Below are 11514 nucleotides of genomic sequence, written 5' to 3'. Positions count from 1 at the left end.
CTTTAGAGCTATGCTCCTCGAGCTACAGTGCTATTACAGAATAATGAAGCTCCAGTACCAAAAACGACAATCTCTGAATAAAAATTATTTCATTTCTTTTCAAACCATTTGGCGCGGCTTGTCTTTCAGCAAAATAAAGAAGAAAAAAAACGACCATTGATTAGCTGACATTAACCAACTTCAAATTGAAGTGTATATGCAAAGCATATCATTCCAGAATCAAAGAGTTGACCCAAAAAAGCAAAAAAAAAAACATACAACTCAAGAAACGCTGTGGTCATCCACCTCATATCGCCATAAGTTCACCATAATTACGCATCAGAAAGATGGATCCAGCAAAAATCCCAGCTGCCCGTAGCAATTTCTGCAAGAATAATTAGAAAATTTAATACCATTAATTCTGAAAACCCAAATAAAATTATTCCACCGACATCACAGTCTGTTTGCTGCGAAACAAGTAATTCCATAGCATTCTAATGATGGAGAGGCACTATTGAAAAAGCTTTAACTTCCCCTGATACTTGTAAACCTCTAATTTTCTATAATGTAGCTCCTGAACAAACAGACGAACAGTGCACACATGCACCAGATGAGTTCATTAAAAATGTTCTGGCTCCCAAGTTTCTATCATAAAACTATAAAGGGATTGACCAAATTCTGATTCAAAATCTCATAAACACTTGAACAAGAAAGACTCTGATTTAAAAGTCATTGTCTATACCTAGGCACCTAGCAATGCATTAAATTTCAACAAGACTATCATCCTACGCAGCAATAATTTACGTCAGTTCACACATAAGAGAACCTGCCTATCAACTAAACAAAACATATACAACCACGTTAAGTTGTGGCAGACATAGGATGAATTATGGACACAGCTGCAAGACCATTGAGTGTGCAACTGTGCATCAAACACATGCTGCACATGTCCGCACAAACTCATGGACAGACATCACACGCACGTCAAAATGGTGAACAGGCATTTAAGCAGGCCCTGATAGTCTTGAACACAAGAAAAAGACTTCCGGAGGCGCACCATCTTGGTGCTCTTTCATAAAGTTTTATCCATTCAGAAAAAAATAACCACAAGAATAAGACTAAGTGTCCTCTGCTGATAATCAAGTAATTAATATAAACATTAAACACACACCAGCGCCCACACACCCGCACGCATAAGCACAAGCATGCGTACATGCACAATCGCAAGTGCACATCAACTAACTCATAAGATTGTACATTTCCTAAAAGGCTAAAAGTAAAAAACACCTTCCTCTATCATTTCAAGAAACAATCAATTCAAATTTAAAAACTTGTCAACTATACTGATAGTTTTGTTATTAAAACATGCCATAACTATATTCTTCATAGAAAACATATTACATATCTGATATCCATTTTTCAGGGATAAAATAACAAGTTGACGAATTACTACCACCTACCTGATACAAATATGTGACAGATACACACGAGATAGGCCAATTGTAATCCAATAAAACAATTGAAACCTGGCAAGCCAAATATCCCTCAAAATCCAGAAGGGTTCAATTTTACAAAATCCTGCTGCAGACATTCCTATAGATTATAATGCCAATCAAAATCATAATAGCTCATAGGCAAATAGAAACAATTCAATTAAGTTTCATCTTCCAGTTGAAAACTCAGTTCTATCATCAATTGATTAGACACAATTTCTTTCTCAGCAACCAAATAACTAAAAAAATTCCATGAGAAAGCAATATCCATCACAATAAATAAATAAAAATCTGGACTTTCGATTAGAATCATACTCCAGCTCTCCCAAACCACAATACACGCACCAGAGTAAAATGAACACCCCTAAACTAGCCGATCAACAACACAAGCGGCGCAAAGACATATGTAAAAGAGGAAATTCAAAGCAGAAAAAGAAAAACAGAGAATAGAATATGGTACCACGTTTGCAGCCCACTTCTCCTCATCCTGAACCTGAGAACGGAGAAAGGCCTTCAGCTTATCCAGCGAAACCACGGTGTCTGCCATTGACGCTATCGCAGATAAAGATTTGGTATTAGGGTTTAGCGTATTTGCGGGAGAGAAGAGTAGAAGTTGAAACTTGAAAGACTCTCCGTTGAAGGGTTTTAGGGACCCTTTACTTTCTGAAGGAATTATACCACCTGAGGGTAATTATGTCTTTTAGGCGTAACTTAAAAATTGGGTTGGGTTTTGAATTTCTAAATTAAGCCCAAGTCCATCATAGATTGGGCCAACCTTAGCCAAACCTAGGCAGACCTTTTAAACCCAGCCATATTTGAAAGCCCTTATTCACCACCTCCTTTTCCATTCAAGTTCGTTTCCATTCAAGTTCGTTCGTTTTAAATAGCCAATAACAACATCATATTGAACATTTGATATGAATCTAAATTCGGACCATTAAACTTGCGCATATAAAAATTTTCCTGATAAGTTAGATCAAAACTCAGCGTGTGAACGCAAAATAAGTGAGCTCCGAGTCAAAAAGGTCCTTCTCTTCTATGTACCTAATTGGCTAATTCATTGAGTGGAGAAACAATGAGAGTTCAAAGCATATATAACGAAGAAGTAAATATTGCAGCAACTTTAGAAGGGTACAAGCAAAACATTCTGAGTCAGCCTTCTTTGCTTGTATCTCGTCCGTAATCTTCTTTTTTCGCTCCATCCACTTCTTGTATTTGAAAGTGTAGAGAGCCCTGAAGTACTAATTACTTGAACCCAAACTTTCCTACTCCAAGCAGAATTTTTTTGGGGGTCTTATCCTTTGGGGGTCTACAATCCTGGCATCGCTGGACTACACTTAACCCTCTTAGTTATCTCCATCAATGGAGGCCCTGAGAGGGTATGAAGAACACACTGATCAAACAGTGATTCCTGCATCCTGTCAAAGAAATCAAAAAAGAAACAGCTATAGTAACTTGAATAAGAAAGTTTTCACTTTTCACAAGCCACAAAGCAGCTCCAATGAAACAAGCAACAAGAGCCCTTGCGAGAATTTAGATTCTTGGTAGCCTCTTCCGATGGCTCGACTCCTTGTTCAAAAACAGAGCCCATACTAGTACTGATTCTGACCAAATGGAAACCTGAACTCTACTCTTTAATCCATACACAAAATACAGCGCCTTATCAAGAAAAACAATGTGTTCGTAAGCCTTTCCGTCAACAGTCAACCAGAAAATGCAACCAATATCAGCAAGCACACACCATTTCCATAATTCCAAGCCCCAAATCATGGAATTCCGCAATTCATATACTGTCAAGCTAGCAATCGAACACCGCATAAAGCACACAAATGCATAATTAACTTTGCCACAAAAGGTAGTTATTATAGTAGATCCTTAAAAGTAGATAGCAGAATAATAACCCATTAAGAAATTTGACAATCATAAGTAAGAGATCAAAGATTCAAAACAGTTACAAGTAAAAGTGAGAGACAATACATGATATAGGCATACCACATTGAAGAATAGTATTCCTCTAACCACACATATGGTTTAGTTTTCTTGTCTTTTCACATTCTTCCCCTGATCAGTCATAGTTCTCTAGTCCCTGTTAGTCCGCAAGTTTCAGAATCTGATACGAACAAAAGGTTCGTCCTCATCCTCATGTCTACCATTGATTGGAACAAGACTCTCCACATAATTAACTACTTGTAATGAATCCTTTCCCCCACGGGGTTGTAGATTTTTCAGCTGTTGGGAGCTGGGATCATATAGAACCAGTTGTCCCTCCAAATCTTCCAAAAACAGTCCACCATTCTTTAAGAATCCTAAGGGCCTCTCAACTCCAGGTACCGGTCCAATACTCGCTTGTTTGACCCAAGATTCTTTCACTCCTCTTTCAATCATCACCCATTTATCAACCAATCTCTCAGGACCCTCCCGAGTGTATACAATAACAGCAAGCAATCCATTGTAGATTGCAAGCTGTGGAAGGTAATCAACCCAAGAAACCCCAAAATCCGGCAGTGGCACTTTATCAAACACCTCATCTGCAAAGTCAAAGGACAAGATCAATCCACCATCATCCCCATCTGCCCACCAGTAATAAACCCCATTATTGTACTGATTGAACCATGGAATACCACCAGGAATCACGTCAACAGAAGAAATCTCCCTCCAAGAATCTGTTTTTAGGGAGTAGATCTCAACTTGATCAACTGAACTCATGCCTTCATCGAAATAATTAGTAACAAATCTTAGGATCTTGTAATCATTAGCTTTCCGATCAAACCCGAATCCAAGATTACCAAACGATGTTAATTCTGTACCGGAAGGACGCTCAATTGGGGACAAAGGGAGAGGCTTGAATTCTCTAATAGCAGGATTCCACAAACCAATCTTCTCACAATGATCATAAACACAGAGTAGCCCATTACAAGGACCCAACACAACTGGGTTGTGCTGAAAGTCCTTGGTAAACGGCATATAAACGCTCTCTTTGAGAGTAAGCACCTCTTCACCACCATCTCGGACAGAAGAAGAATAAAGAAAGGAGAAACAGTCCTCTTTTTGAGCACCATGCTTCACAAGGACACTGAAATTGGAGTTGCTGAGATGGGTTTGCTTGAGATGGTGCTTGGAAATGAAATCTGAGTTTCTGAAAAGACCGCACCAAGGTTTGCAAACTGACTTGAATCTCATCAGAGACTTCCCTGGAAGCCTAGTGAGAATATCCATCACTTCATCTTCTGGGATATGGGTGTTTTTCACAGTCGCCATAGCAAATCACTTATCACAGCTTCCTTAATATTCTTGTGGGATCTCAAAAACTGAAATAAAACAAACATCTGGGTTTTCTTGGTTTATAGAGTTGGGGATTATTAGCTAGTATGTGTTTCTACACTCCGTACTTTTCCTCTTGTTACTGGGACAGCCTGTGATATTAAATGTTACATTTAATAAGTTGAGATTGTGTGATAGACTTTTATCTTTCCGTCGTATTTGTTGACTTCTTCGCAATAATCAGGTACATATTAACGGGTGTGGATTCAAAAAAAAATACTAGACATGAGAGAATTGAACACCATAGACCATTGGTTGTTGAGAATGGATTACATTGCATTAATAATCATTCATCAAAGAACATTAATGAAAAAGTGGGGTTAAGGGGCATTGGGATAGTGAGAGCATCACAATGATGTTATATTTGACGTTGTTAACAACATTTTTTAAATAAATATAGTGTTATACCATCATAATGGTTATAATGGAGTTTATTTCAAGTACTTGAAATGTTATTTTTTTGATAAGTATAGTGCTACATGTACACAATGAGTGAAAAATGACATTTGAAAATTTAATTGTGGAAAATGATACTTGAGAGTTGGAGTATATATATAGTTGATGAATAATGAAGAGATAAATGATGAAAAGGAAGGGAGTGAATATTAAAAGGAATATTAAAAAGAAGAGAGAGGTGATGGAAAAAAAAAAATGTGAAAAAGAAGAGAAAGATAATGAAAAGGAATAGAGAAAAAATGAGTATAGAGTGTTGAAACTTGAAATGTATAGAGTGTTGATGAATATTATTTATTATAGAACCCACTCACCCAATTAAATTGTGTCACATAGAAGAGAGGAGAAAAAAGATAATGATTTTGGAGTGCGGATTACATTGCTACCACTGTGGATGCTCTCTGACCAATGTAGTGATATACTATTTCAATATGGGGGCTAATGCGTGCGTATTTTGTTGTGTGTCTGCTTTGCCATCAAACTCGATATTTTCTTGATTATGCGGATTTTCTAACACAAAAACACAATCTGCTCAAAATATCTGGAAAACAATTAAGCTCGTAATTTCTCTTTTGATTAATTGTAACTAGTTCTGTATCCTTCCTTCCACATTTGGTTCTGTATTTCCAAACTCTTTACATCTGCATCATCAAGAAAAAAAAGTGGTCTTGTACGCTAAAATACAAGAATTTACTAGCATGTTGTTATCTGGTCGTGAAAATCTACGGTGAATGGTTACTCTGTGGTGTTGGAACTTGGAAGTGTAGTGGGATGCACTCTGCTCTCGCCTAGACAATTAGTTCCACGATCTTGCTTTCTGGTTTAACATGGAAGAGCTGGGCGGATTCCAGTTACCGTGCTTTGTATTTGGCGCACACCTTTCATTTCACTTCACAGAACCTCCATAGTGGGAAAGGATTTACAGTGCTTCTTTTTTTTTTCTTTTTTTTTTTTTGATGGAAAAGACGATTTTACAGTGCTTCTCTGCTCTGGTAAGTAGGGCCTTGATATAAATTCAGCTACTATAATAAATTTAATAATTCTGAATTATTGAGGATTTAAATTTCAACGAGAAAAGAACCTCGGTGGGCCAGCTCCAATAAAAGAGAAAGCCCACCATGACTCCTGATGACTGATGATGAGCAATGAGTAATGACTAAAGAGTTCCCCTCTTGTTATAACAGTATCATAGAATGAGCATTCTTTTATTCGAGCGCAGGATAACCCCATCCTTCCTTTGGGATAGATGTCCTCCAGCCAACCAGATACATGAACATTTATAAATTTAGTTTAGAGGCCCACTGTCTGTAAATTGTAATCCTCAAAGAACACGTATGCGACAGAGCAGCCAACAGTTTATTGACAGGTGGACCCAAACATGATCCTCCTCTTGCATCCACCATTCATTTGAGAAGGGCATCACCTCACGCAACCATCAACCATAGCTGTACAGAGACGGCCATTAAAGGAGATTATGCAGGCCACAGCACTTTGTAGCAGCAGAGGAACCTTTCTGGTTCAATCCATGGCTACCCAGAAACCTTTACCATCTGTTAAAGGAACTGTTGGCTCTAAAAAGGTCAGTTTCTGCTACCCATCATGATTTATAAGCATGTAATTACTAGTAATCTGCAATGACAGAATCTGCAATGAATTATTTGCAGAACTCAACTGTTGTGGGAGCTACACAACCAATAAAGCTACTCACAAGGGTGGAGGAACTGAAGCTATTAAGCAAAGCAGAGAAAGCTGGTCTACTATCAGCAGCCGAGAAATTTGGGCTCTCTTTGTCAACAATAGAAAAACTGGGAGTTCTCTCAAAAGCAGAAGAATTGGGAGTCCTTTCTGCTGCTACTGACCCTGGAACTCCAGGGGCTTTGTTGAGTCTGAGCTTGGTATTACTGCTTTTGGGTCCCTCTTGTGTTTATCTTGTGCCTGAGGATTATCCTTGGGAGGTGGCATTGCAGGTTGTTGTTTCTCTGCTATCAGTGCTCGGTGGATCAGCTGCCTTTGCTGCATCAAATTTTGTATCCAACCTGCAGAACTCAAACTGAATATCATTAGGCATATTTTCTTTATTGTAATAAAGATAATTGATTCAGAAAGCTACATTGCCATTCAGAATTAGCCTCTTAACACTTTCATAAACGGGATTATTATGCTTACACAAGAAACAGTAGATTTAGCTTTACTACCAAATGACAAATATGTGCACCCTAGTAACATATGGCAAAGAAGCATTTGGGAGATTGGAATATAAATTTTGAGAGTAGCTTGGAACTGGAAAAAAAAAATGAAGAGGAGCTGTGGATGAACTTCTCAAATGATTTGTACCTGCATTTGGATGGAAAGGAGGAATATCCCAAGAGGAGGAATCACCATTGTTGGTTGTAAGATATGGATGTTTAACCACATCTTTCTTCTTGGCATGGCAGGAAAATAGTTGCAAATGAACATAAATTATTATGTAATTATGTAAATGTAATAAAATCTCTTGTGAAAAAATACACCCACCTTGCCTTAATAAAATCTTCACCATTCACAAGTATTGCTTCCTGCATTTTTCCAGCTTGACTGCTTCCAAAAATGCCTCATTCTTGCCTCAATATGGTTTCAGTCTAAAATTTCAACAGTCCCAAGAATCTTATAGCCAACTTTGCAATTGAGTCTTAACTCTATAAGTTTGAAATAACCAGCTCAGCTTCTCCCTTCATGCTGTTAACACTCTGGATATGGGAATGGGACCTCCTTTGATTGTTTGTGTGCTCATCAGTAATCAGTATTCTTCATTTCTCTGCAAGTGATTCACTTACTTTCATGTTTCTGTAAATATGACAGCCACTTTAATGCTACCCATTGAAAAGAAAGTCTCCCACAATTATAATAATGTATTTGCCAAGCTACTTCAATAACTGAGCACCAAACCACAATAACAAATTTTATTTCTAAAACATGAGAAGGTTCAAAGAACATTGTACAACAAAAACTTCAAGCACAAGGCGAGTCAGGAAATAGAACAACACGCCTAGAGCAATTGACACCGGAAGAGCCGGCAGTGCCTTTTCATAGAGTGCCAACAGCAGTAGCGTAATTCCCAAACCAGCCATAATGGCAAGATAGCATGCATAAACTGTCATAAGATCATACATAGCCGCCCTGCCAACTAATACACTATAAAAGATAAAGTCACCCAGCCCCAGTTTGATAGCACCCGCTGACCCCAAGCCAATACGCTCTAGTGACCAACTCTCACTAGACAGGGCATCTTCCGGTCTATTCAATTGCAAAGTAATCCTGTGATCAATCAATGGTGCAGAAAGTTCAGTGTCTTCTGTACTGATGAACCTTGTATTGTTATTATTGTCATTACTAACTGATAAAACAGAACCATGAGCCAAATTTGAATCTGATGAAGAACTGGTGTTGACATTTGGAGTGGAGTTAGACCCAGAACTGGCATTCCCAGACGAATTATGTGTTGGAGAGTGTGCACTAAAGTCAATCATATGATGATTCTTTAGCACATTATATTATCATGGATATTTTATTAATAAAGTTATTTTTAGTTATTGCAATTATTTATATCTGTGTAGTATGAATTATTGTAATGTCCCTAGAATATAATGTATATTCTTAAATGTCCTTAGCCAAATATTATTGTTAACAGGGACGACAATAATGTGTAGAGGCTAATATGTGCTTGATTAATATATGATATTAAGTCAACATGTAGGTACATAAATTGGAGAATTTATGTACTGGATCGACCCACCATGAAATCATTACATGGATCGTGTTATGGATGTCATAAATAATTTCATTGTGATGATGGTGTTTTGTAGTCCTTCGACCTGAGATCACCATTGTTCCCGACATAAGAAATTGCTCATTTTGACACTATCAAACGTTGCCCTTAACAAGGTGGCTATAAAGGTGGTGATCAGGTGTATAATAAATTATGTAGAGGGATGTGAGTGATCAAGATGGAATTTGTCCTTCTCATAACACGAGATTGATATCTAAGGCCTCTTGATTGAATAGAGCTGATAAATGCATGGCCATGCTCAAATGAGTTGATATAATGATATCAATGTCATTTGTTTTGATTAGCTTATTCGGGAATTAGGAAACATTGATTGAGCTATACGAGGGTGACATATCCATGTCTCGTGTTCAATCAAGATATCGAGGATAAAAGGATTTTACAACACGGTAACATTAGTCGCGGTAAAGGTTGAGTCGAAACATTGACTTTCTCGTAATTTGGGTAGCAGTGATATGTTGCTAGACATCACTCACTGCTTGTAATTCTAAAATAGGATTTTATAATTACTACCAACATTACGGGAACCTACAGGATCGCACACTAAGAATGGTAAGCAATACGGAACGTAAAATTCATGAGATGAATTTCATATTTAATGTGAGCATTTTTCAGTCCTAGTTGGACTAGGATATTTTGACTTTGGTATTAAGAAATTTCTAAAAACCAAGAGAAGTTTTTGAGTAGGACTCAAACATTTTGAAATTCTATTTGATCTCAATTTCTTTATGTATATATATATATATACACACATTACGGATATATATATATATATATATATATATATAGAGAGAGATATATATATCAAACAAAAAAAAAAAGTTTGAACGTTATATATATATATATATTATCCGATATATATATATATATATATATATATATATATAAACATAACAGGATTTGGAAGATATATATATATATATATGTATATATAGAAAGATAGTTTTTAAGTGAGGAGACGTTTTTGTGAAAAATATAGAAGTAAGAATAAGGCTGAGAGTCTTTCGAAAGGTGTTCTCCTATTTTGCTCACTGTACTGATTCAAGGTGTTGAATCGGATTTGAATACGGCGGGTTCGTTTTGGTCTAGCAACCGGAGGGCTCGTGAGTTTCGTTCGTGGACGTGAGACGTACACGAATATTGCATCGTTCGTGTGGATACCGTAGAGGCACGATCAAAAAGTTCGTGTTCGTTGTATGCTTCGACAGTACGAAAGGCACGCTACAAGGGTAACTATTCTAAACCCATAATCGAATGTTGTTTTTTAAACAGATCCTCGGATTAGGAATCGAAAATTTTTATTCTTCCGCTGCTTGATCGTTGTTCGATTCCTTTCATTATGTCCAATATTTCTCCTTTCTCTCCACACCCTCCTTTGAGTTGCAGGCCCGCCTGGACCTGAATCCTCAACCACCACAGGCCGAGCTTCAAAAACCAATGCAGGGATTTCTTCATCCCTTGATATTGCAAGCTCTACCAAAAGCCTTAATGGCCCAACAGGCAACAAAACTGCAGCAAGATCATACAATGCCAAGGCAACCAGTAGCATCCAAGTAGTCCATTCAGGTAAGAGAGTAAACCAATAAGCTACCAGAACCCCAATAATAACCAAGTAGCTCTGAGTCACAAATATTGCCATTTTGGACATGAATGCTGCCAGAACACCCACAGCGGTGAAATTGAACAATACCACCAAAAATGTGATGCAATCAATTGGTATCCTAAAATCTTCGAGCATAAATAGCAGAATTTCCCCACCCATAAATCCCAGAACAATAAAAGCAGAGAAACCCATGTAGAATTTCAAGAACCTAGTGCATCTGAAGTAAAATAGAAGCAGTATAAGGAAGGTAGCAAGAGTGATAACAGCCACAAACACAAGCGAGTTCAAAAGAGCACCTTTGAGTTTGTCCCACCACGAGTCACTGCCGGTCTCAGTATAAGCTATGGTGGCTATTGTCGGCACTGATGATGAAGCTGAATCAGAAGAGTCTGTGTTGAGAACGCATACCATAAGAACCACCATGAACATACAGATTGAGACAGGTGTTATGATTCTTATAATTTCTTCACCAACAGAATCAAGAATGCTCTTGGATCTCCGGTTCTGGGCCATTGAATTCGAAAAATGCTGGTTCTAGGTTGAAGATCTTTGCAGATTTTAGTTCTTTGGACCTTCTCTGGTGGGTGGTGACGAACTCAATTGGATGTTTTGACGGTGGCAAAGAACTCCGTACCGTTCAGTTGTTCACACCTCTAAGTAGGTGACATTCTTTATTTATCTTTATTTTCTGATAAACCAAAATATATCTTTTTTCCACGTCAAAAAAAAAGGGGGAAAAAATAGCAAACGGCGCCGTTCGCTCGGTCTCCTTCAACTGGGGTGGGTCTTGGGCCTTGGTGGCTTGGTGCATAATTTTCAATAGTAAAAGCCAGCAAGGGTAG

General features: G+C 37.8%; 4 protein-coding genes across 4 annotated transcripts; 1 reads left to right on the top strand and 3 right to left on the bottom strand.

Annotated features, from left to right (window-relative positions):
• Positions 1-76: 76 nt before the first annotated feature.
• LOC120016183 (mitochondrial import receptor subunit TOM5 homolog) lies at positions 77-2121 on the bottom strand. Its single transcript, XM_038868830.1, has 2 exons — positions 1933-2121; positions 77-364 (listed from the first exon to the last, which is right to left on the bottom strand). The coding sequence occupies exons 1-2, from the start codon at positions 2017-2019 to the stop codon at positions 287-289; spliced, it is 165 nt and encodes a 54-aa protein (XP_038724758.1). The 5' UTR covers positions 2020-2121; the 3' UTR covers positions 77-286.
• Positions 2122-3238: 1117 nt separating this feature from the next.
• Positions 3239-4890, bottom strand: LOC120016664 (F-box/kelch-repeat protein At3g06240-like). Its single transcript, XM_038869544.1, has one exon. It carries the CDS (start codon positions 4728-4730, stop codon positions 3576-3578), a length of 1155 nt encoding a protein of 384 aa, XP_038725472.1. The 5' UTR covers positions 4731-4890; the 3' UTR covers positions 3239-3575.
• A 1522-nt stretch (positions 4891-6412) lies between these two features.
• Positions 6413-7370, top strand: LOC120016665. The gene is made up of 2 exons (XM_038869546.1): positions 6413-6825; positions 6911-7370. The coding sequence occupies exons 1-2, from the start codon at positions 6721-6723 to the stop codon at positions 7298-7300; spliced, it is 495 nt and encodes a 164-aa protein (XP_038725474.1). The 5' UTR covers positions 6413-6720; the 3' UTR covers positions 7301-7370.
• A 789-nt stretch (positions 7371-8159) lies between these two features.
• LOC120016663 (presenilin-like protein At2g29900) lies at positions 8160-11302 on the bottom strand. The gene is made up of 2 exons (XM_038869543.1): positions 10411-11302; positions 8160-8721 (listed from the first exon to the last, which is right to left on the bottom strand). The coding sequence occupies exons 1-2, from the start codon at positions 11183-11185 to the stop codon at positions 8192-8194; spliced, it is 1305 nt and encodes a 434-aa protein (XP_038725471.1). The 5' UTR covers positions 11186-11302; the 3' UTR covers positions 8160-8191.
• Positions 11303-11514: the final 212 nt, after the last annotated feature.

Source organism: Tripterygium wilfordii, chromosome 15 (genome assembly GCF_013401445.1).
Source record: "Tripterygium wilfordii isolate XIE 37 chromosome 15, ASM1340144v1, whole genome shotgun sequence".
Lineage (NCBI taxonomy): Eukaryota > Viridiplantae > Streptophyta > Magnoliopsida > Celastrales > Celastraceae > Tripterygium > Tripterygium wilfordii.
The sequence above is the reverse complement of the archived record's forward strand: the minus strand, read 5'-3'. Positions and strand labels throughout refer to the sequence as shown.

Excerpts from the sequence above, each read along its gene's own strand:
- LOC120016664 (XM_038869544.1), bottom strand. The coding sequence starts at position 4,730 with ATGGCGACTGTGAAAAACACCCATATCCCAGAAGATGAAGTGATGGAT.
- LOC120016183 (XM_038868830.1), bottom strand. The coding sequence starts at position 2,019 with ATGGCAGACACCGTGGTTTCGCTGGATAAGCTGAAGGCCTTTCTCCGT. Across the intron at positions 365-1,932 it reads AGAAGTGGGCTGCAAACGTG|AAATTGCTACGGGCAGCTGG; the intron begins GTACCATATTCT and ends TTATTCTTGCAG.
- LOC120016665 (XM_038869546.1), top strand. The coding sequence starts at position 6,721 with ATGCAGGCCACAGCACTTTGTAGCAGCAGAGGAACCTTTCTGGTTCAA. Across the intron at positions 6,826-6,910 it reads GAACTGTTGGCTCTAAAAAG|AACTCAACTGTTGTGGGAGC; the intron begins GTCAGTTTCTGC and ends AATTATTTGCAG.
- LOC120016663 (XM_038869543.1), bottom strand. The coding sequence starts at position 11,185 with ATGGCCCAGAACCGGAGATCCAAGAGCATTCTTGATTCTGTTGGTGAA. Across the intron at positions 8,722-10,410 it reads AGAAAGGAGAAATATTGGAC|ATAATTCGTCTGGGAATGCC; the intron begins ATAATGAAAGGA and ends ACTCTCCAACAC.